This window comes from Polyodon spathula, chromosome 14 (assembly GCF_017654505.1).
Source record: "Polyodon spathula isolate WHYD16114869_AA chromosome 14, ASM1765450v1, whole genome shotgun sequence".
NCBI lineage: Eukaryota > Metazoa > Chordata > Actinopteri > Acipenseriformes > Polyodontidae > Polyodon > Polyodon spathula.
Genome location: NC_054547.1, coordinates 9,310,252 through 9,332,974, shown reverse-complemented (window position 1 = coordinate 9,332,974; position 22,723 = coordinate 9,310,252). Strand labels below are relative to the sequence as shown.

The window sequence follows — 22,723 nt, the reverse complement described above, 5'->3', positions numbered from 1 at the left end:
AGGCTATACATCCAATGAGATGCAAGGGATTATATTCTGTGACAAAACACAAGAGATTATTAATCTCTGACAGAAAGAAAAAACTAAATCTATGTTTGTAGTTGTTGTGTGTAACAATTTATGGATTCCATATTACTGTAGGGTTAATGTACATACACACACACACACACACATGCACACGCACAGATGCACACAACACACGTTACGTTTGAATAGCATCATGAGTTGCTTTTCTCTGGCAGAATGTAAGCAAACTAACTAAGCAACCTTCCAGTGTAGGGATGTAAACATTGTTTAATAAAAAATCTTTTTAAACTATTTGATTTCTATCAGTTTACCGTTCAACCATAATTACACCGTCACACTAAATATTAATAAATACCCACATATATTTTGTCATACATTGACATAAAAAGAGCCAGTTTAGAGCACAAATCCTCTTTAATTGCATCACATTGATGATATGTGTACCAGTACACCCTTGTAGCATTCTAGTAGCTCCTTCATAGTTAATTTCGATCCACTACAGGGGACACTGGTTTCACATAAAATAAAACACATTTAAAAAAAGAAATACACATTACCATCCCATAAACTTAGCATAGCAATCAACAATTCATTTTTCAAGATTCTTATGAATTAAAAGCAAGAACGTAAAAGACAAGATTTTTTCTCTTTTGCTTGAAATGACCACAGATAAACTTTTTACAAACTGTGCCCACAACTACAACTAAAATCTTAGTTTTTTAAAAAAAAAATAATAATTTAAACCAATATTCTCACCAAAGATGAATGAAAGTGTCACCCAACATGTAACTTAACAGAAATCCAAAAAGTCCCCTCAGAAAACAAAATATGGTCCAATTGTGATTAAACGGGTACTTTTTCAAAGTCCCGCTGTGGTGAAATCAGCTATCTGAAAGAAAAAGGTAACCACAAGTGTTTTTTATTCAGAAAAATTAACATTTTGACGTGTTCCGGTGTCACTATGCAACAGATTTACAGTCAGCCCCGCAGTGGAAAAGACGTTCTACAGGAACAGAGAATCCTGGAATGCACAGGTAACCTTTTGGCATTTTTTCAGTGTAGAAAAGTGATGCACATTGGCCTTCTACCACTCCAATGGATTGCAATACAATGCAGGGCTAGGCGCCCTGAAGTAACTTTCCACTTCATTTTCAACTGTATTATTGTCTGGTTTTAGAACATAGTCCTCACCTAAAAGCACCGACATGGCACACTTCATGTCTATTCCACATGGTCTTTTAGCTGCTGGCTCAGTTGGTTCAGGTACAGCTATAGCACTCGAGCTAGCTCTCAATCTTTCATGGACGCAATTTGCATAAACTTAGATTTCGCTGCAATCTGGCTGTCCGGCAAAAGGAATCGCAGGTGCTTATGAAGTGGATCCAGCAGGAATACTGTGTTTCATTCGGTGCTCCAGGGAACGACAAACAGCAGACTTGAAATCAACTATTTTTCCACTTTCAACAGTAGGGTCACCTTTTGAGAAGACTGTTGCAAATTGGATAAATATTTGAAATGGAAGCTGACTGTTCAGCAGACAGGGCTGTTGTAGTACATTTCAAAGCAGAAAGGACAGGTAAGATATCGTCTATTAATTGCCATTGTTTTTCGCTCAGCTCAAGGGTTCGTGCATCTGATAATTCAGTAAATGAGCGATCAGGCAGCACCGCTGTTAAAGCCCACCATTGTTCATTGTCTCTCAAACATGCCATACACTGCATTTCTGTGCATTTTACATAACTGGATCTATCTGAGTTGGTTTACTTGAAGCTGCACCTGTTTTTTTTTTTTTTTTTTTGTTTGTTTTTTCCAGGGCCTTAACAGCAACTGTGCTGTGGTGAAAGTGTGAAACCAGCCTACTGGCAGAAACAACAACACAATCCACACCGCTAGAAAAGCCGCAATTTATGACTAGCTACAATGTATGTGCAAAACAATTCACAGAGTCCCATGTAACAAACCTTGGCGAGCTGGCGAGTACGATGCCGCTTACTTTATCATGCACACGCGTTAAGAGTCAGTCCCCATCGCTCAACCGCAGTAGCCAGCCGTTCAGCAAGGCTTTCTGCTGAATGTCGTTCAGGCATATCTTTCAATCTGTAGAACAGTGCATCTAAGCTCCCAGTTCCGTGTATAATGACAAGTGATTGTCATGTAGCTTTTCGTGTTTCACGCTGTCCAGCAGTCAGTGGTAAAAGCCACTTTATCAGTGATCTGCAGTTTTTCCTGTAGTGCGCTTACACACTCTCCATAGTGTTTCTCCTGTCTTTCGGTTATGGTTTGTCTCAAAGGCACACGATATTCAGGTTCCACAAAACCCATTAATGCACAAAATCCTTCACCCTCAACGAAACTTACAGGCAGCATGTCTTCCGTTATCATAGAGCATAGTAACTCTTGACAGTTTTTCAGCACCGGTTGTATCACATTTCCTTGAAGTGCCAGAAACAAATGCCGCCATTGTCATTTGTTTTTTGGCCTCTTTAGCTTATGATGATTTATCATAGCGTCAGTGCTGTTTGCATACTTAAGCTCAGTATTGCACTTTTGCATCTGTGTCGTCTTTCATTTCCTCAAAATGATTCCACACATAACTTTTTTTGCCCGCACCATCTTTGCACTCCTCCGTTCACTATTTCGACGCCTACTGCTGTTCGCCACATACAAACACCGGAAATCGACAGCTTGAGACTAGTTTGATAGATGAGGTTTAGTTCGTCTAATCAGGCCTAACCCAGCGTCATGTGTTGCCAGATAAAACAATTACAGGCAGAGGAGTTGCAGAGTTCAGAGGCAGTGCGTAAAGAGCACATGTTTTGTTGGATATTTTCTTTTAAAACACAAAATGCCGGACACGTGTTATCAATTTGTATTATATGCTAACTTATGTAAAAACGGTATGAATTTTTTATCGGTTAACCGTTAAACCGTTTAACGTATTTACATCCCTAATCCAGTGCCGACAACTGTTCATCCTTCAGAAGTGCCAACTTTGTTACTGCAATTATTGAACAGCAATAGAAAGAAAAAATGTTGCTAGCATTAACAGAAAAAAAACAACTTTGGCCAGGCAAACCTCTGGAGGTGGCCATGTAATTTACTGTTCTCGGTGCCTGTAAAATGAGATAAAACAGCACCAATGATGAGTAACACATTTACAGACAATTCCCAAGGCCGTTTTTTTACACTGGGGCTTTGCATCAGCATAAGCAGTACGTTTGCAGTGCATCACTAAATATATAACATTCTTTCACAGAGAAGTGTACCAAGCCTGATATTTGCCCTTGTAGGACAAGCTTTGACACTATACTGTGATTTTTCGATCAGGACAGCAGGCTTCCCTCTGGTACTCTGCGCTTCAAATTAGGGTACAGTACATGAATATGAAATCAAGAATCACAGATACAATTGAATGCAATATATCAGGTGTATTATGAATTTCATGATGAGTTCCTAAAATGTCGTCTGCTCTTTTCAGCTCGGCTTCTCCATTCAGGTTTCACTCCTGGCCAGAGTTGTGATGAGAAACAAGAAAAAGCACTGAGGAACCTGGCCTTAAATCCTGACTCTCTAAAGAAATGTTCACCAGTGTGAATTGTTCTAAAAAGGCCATTCTCACTGAACTTATTATAAAGCTGCTCACAAACCAAAACATAATTGACGGTAATGGATGAGCTTTTCATGTGATAACGAGTTAATTAATTTGTCAAACACCATTCTTGCCAGAGGCTATACAGTGATAAGAGATGTACCAGGGCCTATTATTCAAGTCCAATTTTCCATAAATAACTCGTAGTCACAGGGTCCCTTGGAAACCAAAAAGCAATTGTTACTGTGATTGGTTTTAATTGTAAAGTTATTGCAGGGTAGACCTTTGAGACAGGTTACACTTTTAAATGCCACCATTTAATTACACTAATAACAAGCAAAATGCATTCTTTGGTGATTGTGAATGGTTTTTGGCTGATATATATATATCAGCCAAAAACCAGGAAGTCTTGTCTTAACTGCCTTTTTCCCTCTTTCTCCCCAAAACAGTTTCTAAAACATAAGACAAACTAAAATCTTCAGCCTATCAATATTCAGTATCAAGAACACCCACATTATCTCAACCAATTTCAGTTCTGTTTCATAGCTGAAGTTGTTAATTTTAGACATTGCTGACTTTTGTGTATCAAATTACCTTTCAAGGTAACCTTGATTGCTCAAACTGCTATCTTCATAAAGTTTGTCTAAGAGGTGAGTAAAACAAAAGCAACTTGTATGAAATGGGTTACATTTTAAACAGACAATTCCTGATTCATGGGGGGAAACACAGAAGGAATCAGGAACAGTGATACTTAAGAAGAATGACCTGACTAACCTGTGCTGTGCCTGTGGTTACGGAATTGGCAGCTCATTTTATCCCAGTGGTACTTTTCAGACTTCAATCTCCCCAATGTTCAATCTCAGCAACAACAGCAAGCTGACCTAGAAACTATTGAGTACATGCATGCAGCATTGCGTGCCCCTGCTGTGGATCAAGCAATTTATAGAAATCTCCAAGCTGTTTCATTTATAGTTAATATGCAGGGGTTTGCAATGGAAACTAATACGGCTGCAGATGTGCCTTAGGCAAGCTTGCGGAATGCCACCTCTTTTGGGTTCAGTTCAGTTCTGTGGGAGAGAGGGCTACTGCTGCACTGGTTTCCAAAAGTATGCTCCATATGAAAAGTTAAAAAAAGAAGGATGGAGAGAGAGCTGGGTTTGCACCATTTTCTTTATAAAATGAAAAACTCACTTCAAAAGGTATATAACTAGCAAGAAACAACTAAGGTATATGTGTAGCAGGGTTATGATTTAACCAGGTTGTCCATAGGAACAGCAGATCTATAGTCTGACAGTTATATGGTATATGCAAATACCGACCTCTAGTGTTCTTGTTGAGGTATTACAAGAGCTTTGCTGGGTAGGTTGATGGACTGACTCATTTTGGTAAAAATTAGGGATTGCAATGGAAAAAGTGAAAGCTATGGAAAGTAAGGAAGGAAAAAATACTGTTGAGGTTGGTATTATAAATCTTTATTGTATGTATCTTGTGGTCATCGTTGCTATGGGTCCACAGGGGACTTAATTTTATATTAGAAAAATGGTTTGATCTGTATTAAAGAAAGTACAGCCATGCATGAAAGGTGATTAGTTCTCTCTCTGATTGAAATAGGCTGCTGTGTTGTGTGATGCGGCTACTCATCCCTTTCATGTTTTACGTTCACAACGCAGGCAAAATAAAGGAACTCTGAGAGCCCAAGACTGGTCTGCGACTGTCTTTATTAAAAAAAAAAAAAAAAAACGCAAAGCTAATCCATTCCAGGAGTGATGACCAGCCTGCTACAACTGGTGCCGTGCCAAGGGTTAACTTATCATGGTCGTAAATGTTTGTGAATACGGTACCTTAATGTTTTCCTTTGTTCACCATGATAAAGATAAAAATAGATGCTGGCAACGTATCTACTCCATTCAAAATAAAGATAACAGATATACTAATGTCTGTTGTCCCAGCACAATTAACTATATAAGGTAGTTTTTAAGAAACCTTGAAAGCGCAGTAAGTTTCTATGGACAGTGTGGTTAGTAGAGTTAAAGTACCTTGATGGAGGAGGTTGCTATCTGGAGATGGTGCAGTCTTCTTAGCGTACTCTCCCTGTCAATAAAATAAGAGGCTGCCAGCTGATGCAGGGTCTCCAGAGTTGCTGCTGAACTGTTGCTGATGGCGTCATTGCTTTTCTTACTCAGTTCCTTCTTGTTCACAAAAATGGTCAGTGATTCTTCTCCTAGGAGGAACAGTAAAACAGGACTATATGGGGCATTCTGGGTCTCATTGTGCGCTGGAATGTTGAAACATGCGGCTCAGGTTTGTTGAATCGCATGCTGAATTTCAATGTCAATTCAAATGGGCAAATAGCCCTTGTTGTTGCAGCCAAACCCTATCCAAGTTGATTTTTGTTTTTATCGTAAAAGAAACATGCATTTCAAGTTCATACAAGAGAGTATTAAATTATGGTCAAATTACAAAATTCACCAGGCATGACACAAAGAAAACAATTATAGTGGAGCAACCAGACATGTTCTGAAATGAGGGAACGGAAGACCATTGGTAATAGGATTCTACAGCAGCACTGGATTTAGCTAAAATGAGCGAAAATATTAAAAGTCAGAAACATTTCAACACTTCATTATGATTAAGAGGTATTAGAGGTAAAAAAAACAAAACAAAATAAAAAAAATTACAAATGCATGGAACATATTTAAAGAAAATATGTCAAAATATGCATCTGAAAATACTATAAAAGCTGGGCTTTCTTTCGTTGTTTTCATTGGCATGCTAAGATTAAAGGTGTTATAAAGCTTAGACAAGCATGATATTGTAGGTTTTTGTAAATTCAAGGTTCACAATAGTAAAGACAAGTAAATGAAGAGTACAGAAATGGGGCCAAATTAACATGTAAATTGACTACAGTAAACTTTTATAAGGGTGATGGCAGGTAGACATCATATAATCATTTACCGAACCAGTAAAAGCAACACTTGTTCATATGCTTTAGTATTTCATTTTGTATGCCAGATGAAAGTTGTGATGCATTTTAAACAAAGACAAAGCACCAGTAACATGCTGAGCTCAACATACTTTAATCCAACAGTATACATATTTTTTTGATTTTGTGCAATTTTTTAAAGCATTTCAGTTGGTGATTCAAAGTTGAAATTCAAACAGAAAAAGTTTAGAGTGTCTGGATAATATCCATTATTTTATATATTTTTGTATTACTGCATAAAGAAAGGGATTATTAAAACTTGTGTGTGTGTGTGTGTGTGTGTGCTGTGACAGATCAAAACTTGTTCTGCAAAACTGGAATACAATTAAGGCTGATATGCTTGGCAGGCCATTCATAAAATGTGTTTTTCATTCTGCCTTTCATTGTGTGCTGCTTCTAGCTCCCCTGCGGTTAAGAGGAAAGCTTTTCTGGCAGTGATGAAGATCCTAAACAACATTTGCATTTTAAAAGAACATAGAAAGCTCACGCCAGGCAGTGTAGAATGCAAGCACAGTCTCCAAGCAGTAAACTACTCTGAATTGACAATGTTTGACTAAGGGATGAAGGATATTAATTTGATATGTATTATAGATACACTGTTTATCCTTTAAGACTGGTTGACTTGTAGGGTAATGGGCATTTTGACCCAACTAGCATGTTTTACTGTACTGGTGAGCTTTAGTGGGTTTGGTGGCAAAGAGGTGCCATAAAATGTCTTTGACCTTTTTCATGCTAGCTGGCAAAGCAGAATATTATTCAAATAATCTGAATGCATTTAACAATAATCATGAAATGGTCTCTATTCCAATGGCACACAGGTCAAATGAATTTCAAATTGACTGGCTTGTCTGATAACATCCCTTGGGTTTCACTTCTTTGCTGTACAAGGGTGTTGTTACACTTGTGCACCAAATATAGCCAACAAACAATGAATCAATAAAGTAAACCCACTCTTCCTGATGGTTCTGTTAATGCAGCAAATTTCTATGCCTTAAAAAAACAATTATAAAAAATGATATGTCCAAATCTTCATACAGCAGGCAAAAACACCTATTTTTTTCTCTTTATCTAATAGTTAAAATTGAAAGACTACCAGTTAAGACTGACAATCTACTCACTGGTATGAATATAAATAGTGTCACCATAGATTAAACACAAGCTTTCAGCCAGAGGATCACAAATTTGATATCTGCCTGAGGAACAACCTGGATCTATTGCATATACAGTACCAAAACGTCACAGGATAATGACTGTGAGGGTGCTGTGCTGTCATAGGATCCTTACATTCCTAAAGGGACTCTTTAGAAACGTGTGTCATTTTTTTTCAACTATTACTGTCTTGTCCCTGTAAACTGCACTTTGATACAGACTGTACACTATATTGCATTGGCCCATGACTTATTCCACCACTGGGGATGCCTTTGTAAAAGATGCCATTGGCAACAGAATATTTTTACATATATCTAGAGAACTACTTGTCATAAAACTTGCTGAGACATTTCTTCAGCTCAGTCTATTTTACTTGTATTATAATGTGAGTGATGGAGACCTACATTTTTACATATGTCTAGAAAACAGCTTATCCAGTTATGATGAAACCTGTCAAATATATTCTTCAGCACAAGTTTAAGAGTATACAAATACAGGGTTTACATTTTAAAATGGGAAGCTCATACCTCCTAGTGTGGCTGACAGTAGCAAGTGGGTCCCATACTTCTTGATGATGTTCTCTGTTATTTTCTGTAGACTTGGTCTGCGCCCCAAGAGCCGTATGCTGGTGATGAATTCAGGGGAGAGAGGCAGGGGGGAGCCGAGGAAATCTCTCCTCTCGACAGCCAGGCTGTTGACCTTCCATCGACCAAACTCCCTGGAACACAGCAAACTCTGAAAACTTCTACAATAGATACAGGATTTGTCAACTGCTACAACAGATACAGGAAATCGTACTTTTACAGTACATCCAAGCTCAGTTGACAGTGTTCTGGCTATTAAAACTACTGCCCTTCTGCAACATAGCATCCCTCTAAAGGCAGCATTTTTCAAGCACTTAAACTTTCACTGTGGGCAAAAAAAAAAAATGAAAGGGCAATGCAAGTAGATTTCTACATTCAAGTAGATTTATAGTACCTGAGATACAGTTGCCCTGTGAGATAAATTGGCGATGATGAGATAGATAGGAATGAAACCAATCGAGAACTTTCCCACAAAAAGGGAACATGATCAGAGCTACAATGTCTAAGATGAAACTGAAATTCAGGGCGGACGCATTGCATCCAATCATGCTTGGAATGTTTCATAATGGTGTTTATAAAGAACTACCTAAAGTACCCAGCAATATTTCAATATGCCTTATGATTTCCTATAAGTTACCAATCTCGGGTGTCACAACCCCTTTCCCTTTTTTTAACTTAATTTTTTTTTGTTTTTGCCATTTTTTATTTTATTTTTTGGTTTTTGTGGGTTTCTTTAAATTTGCGATACATGTCATGCAAAGTTTGGTTGCACTGGCTCCTCCGGGGTCCGAATGCAGAAAGGAACAGACTTTCTTCTTTATATAATAAGACTGTGGAGCTGTAATTCACATATCATTTTAAAGTTACCTTCTCATAAAACTGAGCCTATTCTACACACTGTGGAAGATCCAATACACACCTTGAGTACTGGTAATATTGCACATCTAGAGGTCAATGTAAAACTAACCAAGCAGGTTTAATTGCTTTTTTAGAGTCCTAGAAGCACAATAGCATTCTGTAAGCACTTCAGCTGGGAATGTTACCAAAGGAAGTTGTAAGGTACGTCTTAACCTTTCAAGGTGATTCTTGTTTTTTCCTGATTTCAGATTTTCATTTGCCATGAAAACCTTTTGTAAATTGTATGCAAATCTACATCAAGTTCCCTTGACTGCACATACAAAGGAGTAATTAAAATTACTTTAAAATAGCCAAATACACGACTCTAATATACAACTGATTATCAATTTGCTGTCTTCCCTGTAGGGAGTCTAGGCAATGATGATTAATTTCTTCGGTTTTGCACAGACTTTTTCAACAAATAGCAAAGTCTTCAAGGACAAAACATCAATGTCAGATCGAAGGTGGATTTAAACATTCTTGGAGCCTTTTCCCCCCTTACAGGACATCAGTGTTCTCCTCTCCATCACACTCTCAGAATATTCCCCAGACCCCTAAGGTTAGCCTCAGGGAAATATACACACCTGAAGCAGGGGCACTGAAAGCAAGCAAGACAGTGTCAAGTTGTCTTTTCAAGGTCATAAGGGTTCTTCCATATTCTAAAAGGATGTCACCAACAACACATTGTTCTAACCTAGGACCGAAAGAATCAATTTCATTTAGTTTTCTATTCACTTCAATGCAGGACTAGTACTGCCAGCATTTTACATCTTTCAGGGATTTCACAGACTATGATCAGGTAACATCACCTATTGTCAATAATTCACTGATCAACTCCAAGTGTCAAACAATGGCTCTTCAACCTTGTTTCTACCTAGTCTACCTGAGTGATAGTAGTGTTATACAAAAGCAATGGTTTTACTTATTCAACTTTATTTAACCAGAAAGAGAACGTAAGTCACAGATTTTCAGATTTTATTTCTTTAAATTGAAGTGGAATGGAGTCTTGAATCAACACATTTTACCAATATAATGTAATGTAATAATGACAACTAAAAAGGCACAGTCAACTAAGAAATTGTCTGTACCTTCGTTTTTAAAGAACAAGATGTATAACAATGTATCAAAACCCCAAGTTCATAAATCCTCTGTGTCCTTTTCTTTCATAAAATCCTGCTTTTTAATTAATGCTAGCCTGTCCTTTCGCCAGCACTATATTAGGCTATTTGGCACCGAAACATGTGGAACAGGTCCTTTTTACACCCGCAAGATAAATGTGTGTAATTAAGGATTTCACTCATACTTATGACACCTAGAGATATCTCAATTGGAAGTCTACATGGAAGTTTTATACATTAAACCAGGTAAAGTCAGGCGTTATTTTACAGTCACCAAGCACAGCAGAATCTAAGGTTGGCTGCTTTAATATCTGGGTAAAATCTGTTTAAAAAATGAAATGTTGTCTACTCCCTAGTATCTTCACTGTTAAGCTGACAGATTTATAATATAATGTGTACCCATTGAAGATAGCCTGTTGTAAATTAAACCTAGCTGTGTCAGCTTTCTTACCTAGCTTTCTTATTCAATAACACTGCGTCAGTTCTGGTACCTTTATTCTAAAAGCAGTACAAAAAGTCAGTGTTTAATCAATGACAGAAGCAACTGTCCAAGAATTGTGTGTCTCAATACATAGGTGCCTAACTGTGTTAAAAAGTGGGCTGCAAATGGAAGGACTAACTGCCAGTGTAGAGACACAAATGCACTGATTTTGTTTTTACAATTAAGAAGCTCTAAGAAACCAAGAAAACAGTTTTAGTAATTGCAAACCTACAAAACTGGGCAGGTGTTTCAGCATAAAATGTTTGCTTACTGAGCACGCATTCATTACGAGCAAGTAACATCAAATGGCACAGCCACATGTATTTTATTAAAGGAACGTGTTAAACAAAGAAAAGCAAGTACTGTTCTTTTGAAGGTATTATTCCCCAAGTAAGACAGTTCAAAATACTTGCCATATCAGAAGCACAGGTTTACTTTATTAAAAACAAAGACTTCATTCTGAAGCAAATGCAAAGACTTTTTTTATTTCTTTGCTGAATAAAACAAATTTCACTGTATACATTTAACAGTATTTGGTTGTAGAAAGAACCAGTCAAGAGCTGTTTCCTGTTTTATACCATTAAAATTATCTTATTCCTCTGAGAAATTCTTTGCCTTTTTGTTGCTTCTAAATATGGTCCATTGAGTTAGAGGGCAAAGTTTGCCCATAATAAAATAACTAAAAACTATAATATAACTGCTGATAGTCATCTCTTGCTAGTAAAACATTTATGTTTTTTAATTTAAGTTTTGGGGCAAGTTTTGCACTTGCTTCGGATCAGTGAGCAGGCCGACAGTGAAAGTAACAGAAGCAAAAGTATTTTATTTGCCTTAAGATTTCAGGTGCCTTTAAAGTGAGATGACTCTGGCTGCGACTCTATTGTCGTTTTGTATACACAAATTAGACTACTTGGCTTGAAAAATATCTTAAACGGTGCAAGCAAATTCCTACGTGGGTTGACCGAAAATGAGAAAAAAAAGATTAATATGAAAGCTGAAAATGAATTTCAATAAACAACGACACATTTTTAATTAAAAAAAAAAATAAATAAACATTTCTAACCAACTTTGTTATTTTGAAATGCCACTGCTTCAAATTATTATTATTGCTGAATATCAGTAACAACAGTTTATTTAGTTGGTGTTGAACTTAAAAATCCATTCACGGCCCCTCAGCAACACAAACCTACTAACTTCCTTATAATAATAATAAAAAATAAAAAAAACCCTGCCTGGTACTCTCTTACCTTTTTTTAAATGAATATAACTTAATTAATACAGAATAAAAACAAATTCAAATAATGAAATTGCACATCGTAACTTTTAAAGTACTTTTTAAAATGCTTACAGTATACACATTAAATGCACCAGTCAGCAGCTACACTGGCATCATCCAATGGAAGCACAAATGTTTTTTTGTTGTTGTTTGATTGGGTGATTCAGACAACTCCATCCAACCCCCCAATCTCCCTGGGGAAAAAAAAGGAGGGGTGAGGACTGACTCGAGGAGGGGTGAAGACTGACTCAAGGAGGGGTGAGGACTGACTCGAGGAGGGGTGAGGACTGACTCGAGGAGGGGGGGAGATTGCCTAGAGCAGGGGTGACGACTGACTCGAGGAGGGGTAAGGATTGACTCGAGAAGTGGTGACGAGTTTCTCGAGGAGGGGTGACGACTGACTCGAGAAGGGGTGAGGATTGACTTGAGGAGGGACTGATTCAAGGAGGGGTGAGGATTGACTTGAGGAAGACTGACTCGGAGGGGCGATGACTGAAGATGTCCTAAAATGGATAACATATGGTAGTCTTTAACAACATATAGTGCAGTTCAAATAATATAAAAAATTCTCAGCAATTTTTTCATGACTATTTCAAGACTTTTTGAATGTATTCTTTTTCCAGGGTATTTCCAGGCTTGGAAATCACCATTTTCAATTCCATGACTTTTCCAGGTTTTCCATGACAGTATGAATAAAGACAGTTCATTGCTGACCAATTCAAGACCAAAAAGAGACAGGGGTGAAGTCTCTTCTTATCCAATGTAATCCATTGTTGCAATGATTACTCACACAGTAACATACCGCAAAAAAGTTATGAAGCTGCAGTACCCCAAATTTCTTTCTGTGAACTTTTGAAGCGGTACAACACACCTGCATTTCCACTGACTCAGAATTTTCCAGCAGGCTTCCAACCATTTAATGGTTTTTATAAAGGGTAGTTTGCTTCCTGTGAGCATAATGGAAATAGTGAAGTTGATGTTAGCGTCTTAAATTAAACCATATAGTATGTCAGGCTAGTTTAGCATATGGATGACCTCAAGGAAAAGCTGGTTTAAGAAAAGAAATAGCAGTTGCTTTTGTAGTTTGGTTCAAGAAACTCTATTGCAGACAATATTTAACTATCTGTGATGAGCTTACTTTGTTATTATAAAATTTAATTGATATCCAGGGTATCATTTGCAGTGTTCTGTTGAATATGTTTCATTATCCATGTGTCAAGATTTTCTGCTCAACACTGACAATTATACCAATTATATACTGTGAAAGATTGAATTATTTGGTCTAAAGACAATTTAGATAAAATACCATATACCGTATTACTAAAAACTTTGAATGCAATCATTGTTTATTAATTTCACCTACAAATTCCGAACCAGAATTTATGATCAACAGAAATGCCTGAAGAATATTAAACCTTGCTGCAAACTGTGCCATCCAAGTGTATATGAACGCAAGAATATTAGTACTGTGCAGACAGAAACATTTTGGCATGCTTTATTTTGCTTGCAATATTATACATGCCCTCCCTGATTACACTTACTCTGTTGGAGGTTCATGCTGAGTATGGGATTAAAGAGCAAGTTGATTGCATTCAGCAATATTCGATCTCTGGGACGCTCTCCTTGTTTTCAAGCTGTTTTTAGACATACCTGTTCAAAGTCTTTGTTTTTGTTTTTTCTGTTTGTTTTTTTTACATAATGCAACACTTGTGTCTGCATTTTAAAATTATGTACATGTACTTTGTGCAATTGGAACACTGGTTCCCTCAGACATGCACCAGGTCTTAATTAGAAACACTTAATGAAAAACAAAAAACAAATACCAAGAATACCAATATAATGCAGTAAAACACACACAGCACAAAAACCCACATTATTAGCTCTTTAAAAATGAATTTGTGATTGTAAGTGTCTGGTATCATACATCATTTTGCAAGTCTGGAGGCCTGCAGGGAGACGCTAGGATGCTTTCTAGTCATTAGTGGTGATTGCTGTTCAATAGACGGTGCTTGCAGCACACAGTTTGCGATGGTAATATACACATTTTCCTTACTGTGTTGTAAATGATCATTGGGTGAATATCTACTAGGCTCTGAGCTCCCTTGGCAGAAGAGCCCCTAAAGCAACACTACATCAGTAGCACTGTACTGCATTACAATAAGGCTAAACTCCATTTCAACCCTTAATCAGGGCGTTAACACTAAACAAAACATTTGTCATTGATCCACATGTACACTAATGAAACAGTTGTCATCAGCTGATTATGCTTCAATCTAGCCTTGTTGAAATGTGGGTTCTCTTTTTGGGTAAAACAAAGTTTTATAATACATTATCTTTGTTAAATTAACGTTCAGGATTACCTACTACATTAACTGTCAAACTAAAGACCTGTTCACAAAGATATTTAAAATATGGCCTTACCCTTGAATTTGTTGCATAGTGTAATTATTTAGATTGAATACAATGATTATTATAGTGTGTGTGTGTGTGTGTGTGTGTGTGTTTGTGTGTGTGTGTGTTTGTGTGTGTGTGCGTGTGTGTGTGTGTGTGTGTGTTTGTGTGTGTGTGTGTGTGTGTGTGTTTTTGTGTTTGTGTGTGTGTGTGTGTTTGTGTGTGTATGTGTGTGTGTGTGTGTTTGTGTGTGTGTGTGTGTGTGTGTGTGTGTGTGTGTGTGTGTTTGTGTGTGTGTGTGTGTGTGTGTGTGTTTGTGTGTGTGTGTGTGTGTGTGTGTGTTTGTGTATGTGTGTTTGTGTTTGTTTTTGTGTTTGTTTGTGTGCGTGTGTGTGTTTGTGAATGTATGTGTGTTTGTGTGTGTGTGTGTGTGTGTGTGTGTGTGTGTGTGTGTGTGTGTGTGTGTGTGTGTGTGTGTGTGTGTGTGTGTGTGTGTGTGTGTGTGTGTGTGTGTGTGTGTGTGTTTGTGTTTGTGTTTGTTTGTGTTTGTGTGTGTGTGAGTGTGTGTGTTTGTGTGTGTGTGTGTGTGTGTGTGTGTGTGTGTGTGTGTGTGTGTGTGTGTGTGTGTGTGTGTGTGTGTGTGTGTGTTTGTGTGTTTGTGAGTGTGTGTGTTTGTGAGTGTATGTGTGTTTGTGTGTGTCTGTGTGTGTGTGTGTGTGTGTGTGTGTGTGTGAGGTGGCCTTGCCTTTGTAATCCTCAGATATATCGTACCTGTATATCTTGTATCTGGTGGTGAAGCCTTGTTGATGCCGCTCTATGAACTCAGCATACTCTTGTGAGCGGTAAAAAGGCCCCTTGTCAGACAGGAGCCAGTCCATGGGCCCGGAGGTCTCATGCTGACCTGATGCGGTGCTGACAGCTAAAACCCAGCAGTGCAGGCTCAAGGCTGTCCACTCTGACAGAACCATGAGAGAGAGCCACCTAACAACAGCAGTGCCACACCAGTACCATGTCATGCTTCAGCTGTGGACCTGGAACCATCATTCTAGTAATCCCTGGGGACCTGTGAATACACCAAAACAAAGTGGAAGAGCAGTTTTTCAGTAACTAAATATAGGGAGCTAGTGTTTTCCAGTTTTTCAACGTACTTCCCAGAACAAACCAAACCTTTATAACAGAGAGTGCAGCAGACACCTAGCCCCTTTCACACTGGCATGCTCTACCCGAATCAGAACCTACCCGAGTCAGAACCTACCCGGTGTCATAAGAGTCGGGAACGCAATTTCACACTGCTTTTGATAAAGCTGGGTTGACCTGGGCGACAGATTCAAGTTCACAATGCATGTATCAATGCCCCGGAAGCAGCTTGTTACGGACGCTTCCATCCAAGCTTCTCTGGATTGAACCGTCGGCCCAAATGTTGATTAGAGAAAATGTGTCTTCAACCCTGCTGCAATCTGACTCACGCTTTGTCTCAAGCAACAGAAATGTGACTAAACAGAATAAACACAACTGTTTGTTATGTCGTTGGTTTACAAATGGCCGGCATGCATTTTGTCTCACTCAACCCTGGTCCACCTGGGTGCGACCCAGATACGTGTTTTCGCATTGTAACCCGGGTAGCCAGAATGTGGATCTGGACCTGGGTAGGAGTGCCCGTGTGAAAGGGGCTCTAGCCAATCGACTATGCAATCAGTGGCAAGCTGAATATCTCTTGTATAGTTCTGCTGTCAACAAAAGCTTCCCTGTCTTCAAGAACATTTGTTTCATCCATAATTTGTTATGCTATATGAAATTCAAAATATTGTAAACAATATTATAAACAAGGCCTGCCTACAGACTCAACTCGCCAAATGCAGCTTCTTTAGTGAGCTAGTACATGGAGTATGGCCAAGGTATTTCTAAGCCAGATATTAATCTGTTTTGTTTTGTTTGAGTCACACATAAAAACTGAGACACACAATAAAAAATAAAAGGACATTCTTACCAGTTTTATAATTCTGCCTTCCAACCAAACAGAGCATGTCAGGCACCACTTCTGGAAACCACAGGCCTTCATGGATTATAACAGGACTCAAGACTGACTTGACACCTAAATCAAAAGAACAATCAATAAGAACCTTTTAGAGGTGTTTTTTTTTTTTTAAGAATGTGATACTGGCACCAAATGAGAGTACATTTAAAACACATCACTACATTGTTTATGAAACGTGTACTCGTGCTGAGATGATCCATTAACATTTAGAAGATAGGTTTCTGGATCAGACCCTGTTGTTTTGGTTCACCTTACCGTCACGAGAAGTTACAATTGGTTTTACTGCTGCCACTCTGTAATGAAAACCACAATTACAAACATCTGAAAAGCCGGACGATACAAAAGCATATCAACATTAAAGAACAAGAACCCCTTTTTGTTTTAGTTCTACACATGAGCAAGTGGAGAGTTAGATGAGGACAGACATTTCAAGAAAATGATGGGTAGAAATATTGATTTTAATACTGCTGAAAAATGCTGCTTACAGTGGTAAAATTGTGACCAGAGAAGGCCATAGATTTGTAAGAGAATATTTTTTATTTATCGCTTGAGGTAATCAATTGCATGTCACATTGGAACACTCACATCCAAATAATCATACAGAAGATTCACAAACTATTCCCAGTTGCTCACAAGCTCTAAATCCTCACGTTTTAACTTATTTGCATTGATTTTTGCATAGAACAGTTGTGTGATTATGTGCCAAAAGCCAATCATCTTAAACACAGTGTATATGTAAATAAAAAAAGTAATGGTAAACACTAAACAACGCAAGAAAGATTCCGGCAGATCAGATTGGAAGGGATATATTTCTGACTTTCACATTAAACCATTTACAGTATCTTGTAAAAGTGTGCCTAATGGAAACTAGCTTTATTGGCAATAATCTACAGCACTAGCACAGAGGGAGTCATATGTTGCTGCCAACGTTGTGTCTTCTCGATACAAACAATGCGCGCGGGGGGGGGGTGGGGTGGGGGGGGGGTGGCATCCCCAATTACACCCTATGCACTGTAACTATACCATCATATTTATGTTTTGTCTCAAAACAGATGTGACTTATGTGTATACTATATGCATTAATAACTTATGTTATTAAAAAAAAAAAAAAAAAAAAAAAAGGTATAGAGGTTTTGAATTCTATATTTAAAATAATTCAAGACACAAGCAGTTTTGGTTTTTACCATTTAACCACCATACTAAGCCATTTAAAAGCCGCAGTCACACTCCTTAAGAATAAGAACGAAGATAATTGGATTTCCAATGGGTCATTCATTATCACAATGAAGTGAACACAACTCAGACTGGGCAGCCAGAGAGTGATGGTTTCCTTTCCTTAAGCTTGATTGGAAACTAAAGAAACAATAAAATATTTATTGGTAATTGATTCCAAGTATAATTCTGTATACTGTACATGTTGAACACTTGCACCGACAATGACTCATATAAAAACCATAAGGAACCAGGAGAGGCCATGGATCCCCAGTAAGACATAATATCATTTATGGATATATTTCTAAAATAAAAATGTAGGCTATTTTACCATACCATAATGGTTTTATATAAGTAGGTCCATATATTATAAATTCCAATGTGTGTTCAATCAGATAAAGTTAGGAAGCGAATTGGTTAAATGCTGTGTCAAGATGTAACACAGCTGTCATGTGGTTCCAAGATTTTTTTTTTTTTTTTTTTTTCACCCAGCAGGGCACAGTAGCACCTACAAGATGGGCAGATCAGGTTTTTTCAGCCGGGCGGCGATAGCCACTTTCCCCCGGGGCGGCCCACCTGGCTTAAAAAGCCTGGTGTGAACCATGCTACCACATAATGGTCTACCATAATAATAATAATAATAATAATAATAATAATAATAATAATAATAATAACTCCACAGGGCTTATGCCAGTAGAAAGCTGTTACATTTTTTGTTACAGGTGATACATTATACTGGTAGCCAATACCAGTTCAACAAATTCCTCAGAAAATCTTGCCCTATGAATAAGATTTAAGGAGACGTTTACATCAACAATATTGTAGACAATTACACAAATTCCCAGTTATTCTTTTTTTGGTTCTTAGTAGGTACCCATCAATGCTAAGATTAGTGTAACATGAATTGCATCATAATTTAAATTCAGATGACAAAAAAAATAAATAAAAATAAAAATAAAAATTCTTAATAAATAAAAGGTGGTCGCTTTAAGAGTTGGGCCAAAAATGACACCTCTAAATGGATAAGCATTACAAAGCCCTCAATATTGCAGCATGCATGGATAAAGACAGCTGTATATAATTATTGATAAATTGGAGACCAACATATATATTGCAACTGAAAACTATAATGTATATGGATTCATAAAGAATAAGTTTATCAACAAATGTTGTATAATAATGTTACAAAAAAAAACAAATGTGTAAAAATAATTAATTTAAAGAAATACCGCAATTATGTTATATGCGTTATGCATAAAGATTATTCGAAATAATACGTCAATGCGTGTGTACCCATAATATATATAAATAATATAGATATATATATATATATAATATATAATAAAAGCTATATATATATATATATATAATCAATATATATTGAATACTTCAGTGTACAGTCATCAGTGTTTAATTAGTTATAAAACGTTGCAAATACAGTCAGAAACTTTCAATTCTGTAATACATACATTATGTTTATAAATCATTATTAAAAATTTTACAAACACGTGTGAACATCCTACATCAATAGGATGTACTGTTATTGGTAATATGACATGACATTAAAAGTTGTTATTGTCTTACGAAATCAAGTATACAATTGTAAATAAACATTTATGTTGGAATTACAGCATCTAATTGTCGTTTTCTAAAATATTTTTCAAATTAGTATCAATAAAATTATATATATATATATATATATATATATATATATATATATATATATATATATATATATATATATATATTGAACTTATCCTAGCCGTACTAAGGCATGATTGGTTCCAAAGAAATTGGTCAAGAAATTGGTCAATTAACCATTAAAAATAGACAAATAAAAGTATTGCTCTATTTTAACTGTTTCCCAAATCACTTTTTAGACCGTTATTTTTTCAGCCTCCGCCTCAAACACATAAAAACACCCCAAAAAAGAAAAACATTGCCAATCCCTGCCGTCAATTATTTTCAACTTGCTCTCGGTACGGTATACCAATTATACAGTGTATATATCTGAATTACTGAATAATTCATATGAGTGTACAGTGAACACATACCTGTTTGCTAAATTCGCAGTCATCTCCAGATTCATATGGCACAAAGAATTGCTTGCAAAGTGCAGTATTCCGAGACTAGCCGGTTTCAGTAGCATATCAGGATTTAGATGAAATAATGTTCACTATGTTTTCCACTTAAAACAACAACTTATCCGATTAATGTTCCCCATAAAACAAAAAAAAAGTGAAAAAATGCATTATCGCTGCTAGAAAGAGGAAGAAAGCATTTTTAAAGGACGTGGTCTGATTTTTTTAATTAATCGCTCCTGTTACTGCAGCATTGAAAAAATGGAAACTGCAAAAAAGAAAATAAATAAAAGAAAAAAGAAAAAGAAAAAACACTTGTAACTGCAAAGTTTAAACGTGTATATGTTTATACTGCATTTCTGCGGTGTCTCGGTAGTTCTCATCATATACTGTAGCTATCTGGAGACTAGTTTCGAAAAGATGTGAAATGCAAATCTTGCAAGATAAATATCGAGGTAATGCCAATCCAATGCTTCTTCTGCTGTTCAGTCTTTCGGATTAATTAGTGCTATTTTGAAAATGAGATACGTCTACCGCTTCTCCCATTTTGCTTCCGTGTAGATTTCCACTTTTCTGACTAACTGGCTATGACCATCGCTTCGGTCCGGCAGTATGGATCCACCCTCCGTCCCACACGCACACCTTTCAGTCAATCTTTCATTCCGAATAAACAGCAAATCAATCGATTTTAATTCCACACCTCATAGGCTCTCATTGGATGTGTAACTTTAAAAGCATTCGAACACAGGAAGGGACAAAAAACAGCATCCAGATAACACTTCACTTCATGGATGAAAGGGGTCGATATACGATGACAGTGCCTTATTGAAAAGGAATCATCACCCGTGCTGTGCTGGCATCTTGCTGTCATGAACCACGATCGGTTAAACAATTATTTTGTTTTACAGCTTCCGAATATGATTATTGAGGGTTATTATTATCATTATTATAATATTATTAATATAATCAAATAATATATTTTAAATCATAATAAAATAAAATAAAGATTTATAGGCAAAATATAAAAGATAATAACTTGTTATTGTATAAACACATAGTGTACATTTAATATAATATATAATAATAAGTTATAATAATATAATAATAATATATAATAATTATTATTACATATGGGTAACCCCGAATCCCACAAAGCAGCTCTCTAGCCCCAGTTTGTGCCCTTTGTTTACATTCATAGCTGGTGCCTGCCAAGCTTGCAGAGCTTGAACTGAGAAGTGAGAACTTGTCTGAAGTGTGTATATGAGTTCTGACATGCCTATAACCTTTACCTCTGAAATTTTATATTATTGTGATGCAATAACAGGAACAATGTATCATCAAAGTGTTTTATGTGGAGTTATATATTCAGTACTGGAAGAGTGTACTGCATTTTTTACACTGATGTTAGGCAGCCAGATATAATAATAATAATAATAATAATAATAATAATAATAATAATAATAATAAATAATAATAATAATAATAATAATAATGTAATAAACAAATATGCTACTGTTTTATTTTGTGCAGTCAATTTGTCATTAACAAACATTTGTATATACTTTTCACATTATTAATTATAATATCTGTGAGAACAGTTACATACAATGACAGGGGGACCATAAAACAATAACAACCAGCATTCTTGTTAGTTTTACAAACCATTACTATGGGATAGTAATGTTAACTTCAAAATACGAATCTTTCACAGCACAAGATGTTCCTTGGAGGGCTTTCACATCCAAGCACTGACCAGGCTAAATGCTATAAAGTTTCTGAGTGGATGAGTATTCAGGTTGTAGCGAAGGATTTCGGCTTGACCTACATAGCCAATCTCCATCAGCTTTAAATACAGATCTAGGTGAGTGATGCAGTGATGCAAAATCATTCATGTTTTTTATTTAATCCTTTAAAAAGACTAATTCATTTAGTGCTAAAAGAAGAAAAGTTGACAGTGCTAAAGTCTAGAACTTTTCATCTTTACCTGCTGTAAAAGGCAAGGCATGCACTGGATAACAAACACCCAGGTATCCACATGTTGCTTTGTCAGTACTTCAAGCACCTGTCTGAAAATGTAATCCGCCACTGGGGTTAGAACTATACTAATTCAGTCTGTAGCTTCAACTCCTTTTACATGTCAATATTGTTCGTTGCCCACAAAGTATTAATTCAGTGCTATGATGATACATGATATTGATCTTGTGCATGTCCTGTGTCTAAACTCTCAAGTGATTCCATGTCAACGCTACTAGTGATGAATTACCAATAATAAAAAAGGGGGAACAAAAACTAGCTTCGTACTTCTATTTTATTCCAATGACGTTCTTTTTGAGTTTAGAAGCCTTTATCTCAGCCTCGAATATTAAGCCATGAAACTCTCACCCTTCGATAATGTAATGCCAGTTTCAGAGTCTGCAGCCTTAATTTTTTCCAAAATAGTTATTTAATTAAAGCTAGAATGCATGCCACAATAAAACTTAAAAAAAATAACTGTGCACAGGCATTTATAGTAGTGATTCAATGTTTTATTATTATTATTTTTTCTTTGGTAATAGAAGTGATTTTCAATGGAACATTTGACAAAAATGCTACATAAGCCAACTGGGCAATATGTTTGAACTTCATATTTACGTTGGATTAATATCTCTTGATGGCTTTGGTGCCACTTTCAATGTGTTATTTCTATCTGTTTTGGGATAATCTGCTCTTGGAAATTGTTCCTGGAGTTTTATTTTAGAGAGTCGAGTTTGTGGGCATCATATAGGCAAGTGTGTGTGTGTGTGTGTGTGTGTGTGTGTGTGTATGTATATGTATATGTATATATATATAGGGCCATAGTCCCAAAGCAGTTGTGCTAAGTTTATAATGTTATTAATGTTAAGCAATTCAGGTGTGTACTT

General features: G+C 36.6%; 1 protein-coding gene across 1 annotated transcript in view; it reads right to left on the bottom strand.

The window, feature by feature from the left end:
- Positions 1 to 20,601, bottom strand: part of LOC121326418 (BMP/retinoic acid-inducible neural-specific protein 3-like) — a 35,273-nt gene extending 14,672 nt beyond the window's left edge. The window contains exons 1-5 of the mRNA XM_041269673.1: positions 19,797 to 20,601; positions 16,483 to 16,587; positions 15,267 to 15,558; positions 8,276 to 8,466; positions 5,653 to 5,837 (exon numbers count right to left, since the gene is read on the bottom strand). Of these exons, the coding sequence (XP_041125607.1) occupies positions 5,653 to 5,837; positions 8,276 to 8,466; positions 15,267 to 15,511 (621 nt within the window). The 5' untranslated portion in view covers positions 15,512 to 15,558; positions 16,483 to 16,587; positions 19,797 to 20,601. The remainder of the gene's footprint in view (positions 1 to 5,652; positions 5,838 to 8,275; positions 8,467 to 15,266; positions 15,559 to 16,482; positions 16,588 to 19,796) is intronic.
- Between the last annotated feature and the right edge of the window lie 2,122 nt (positions 20,602 to 22,723).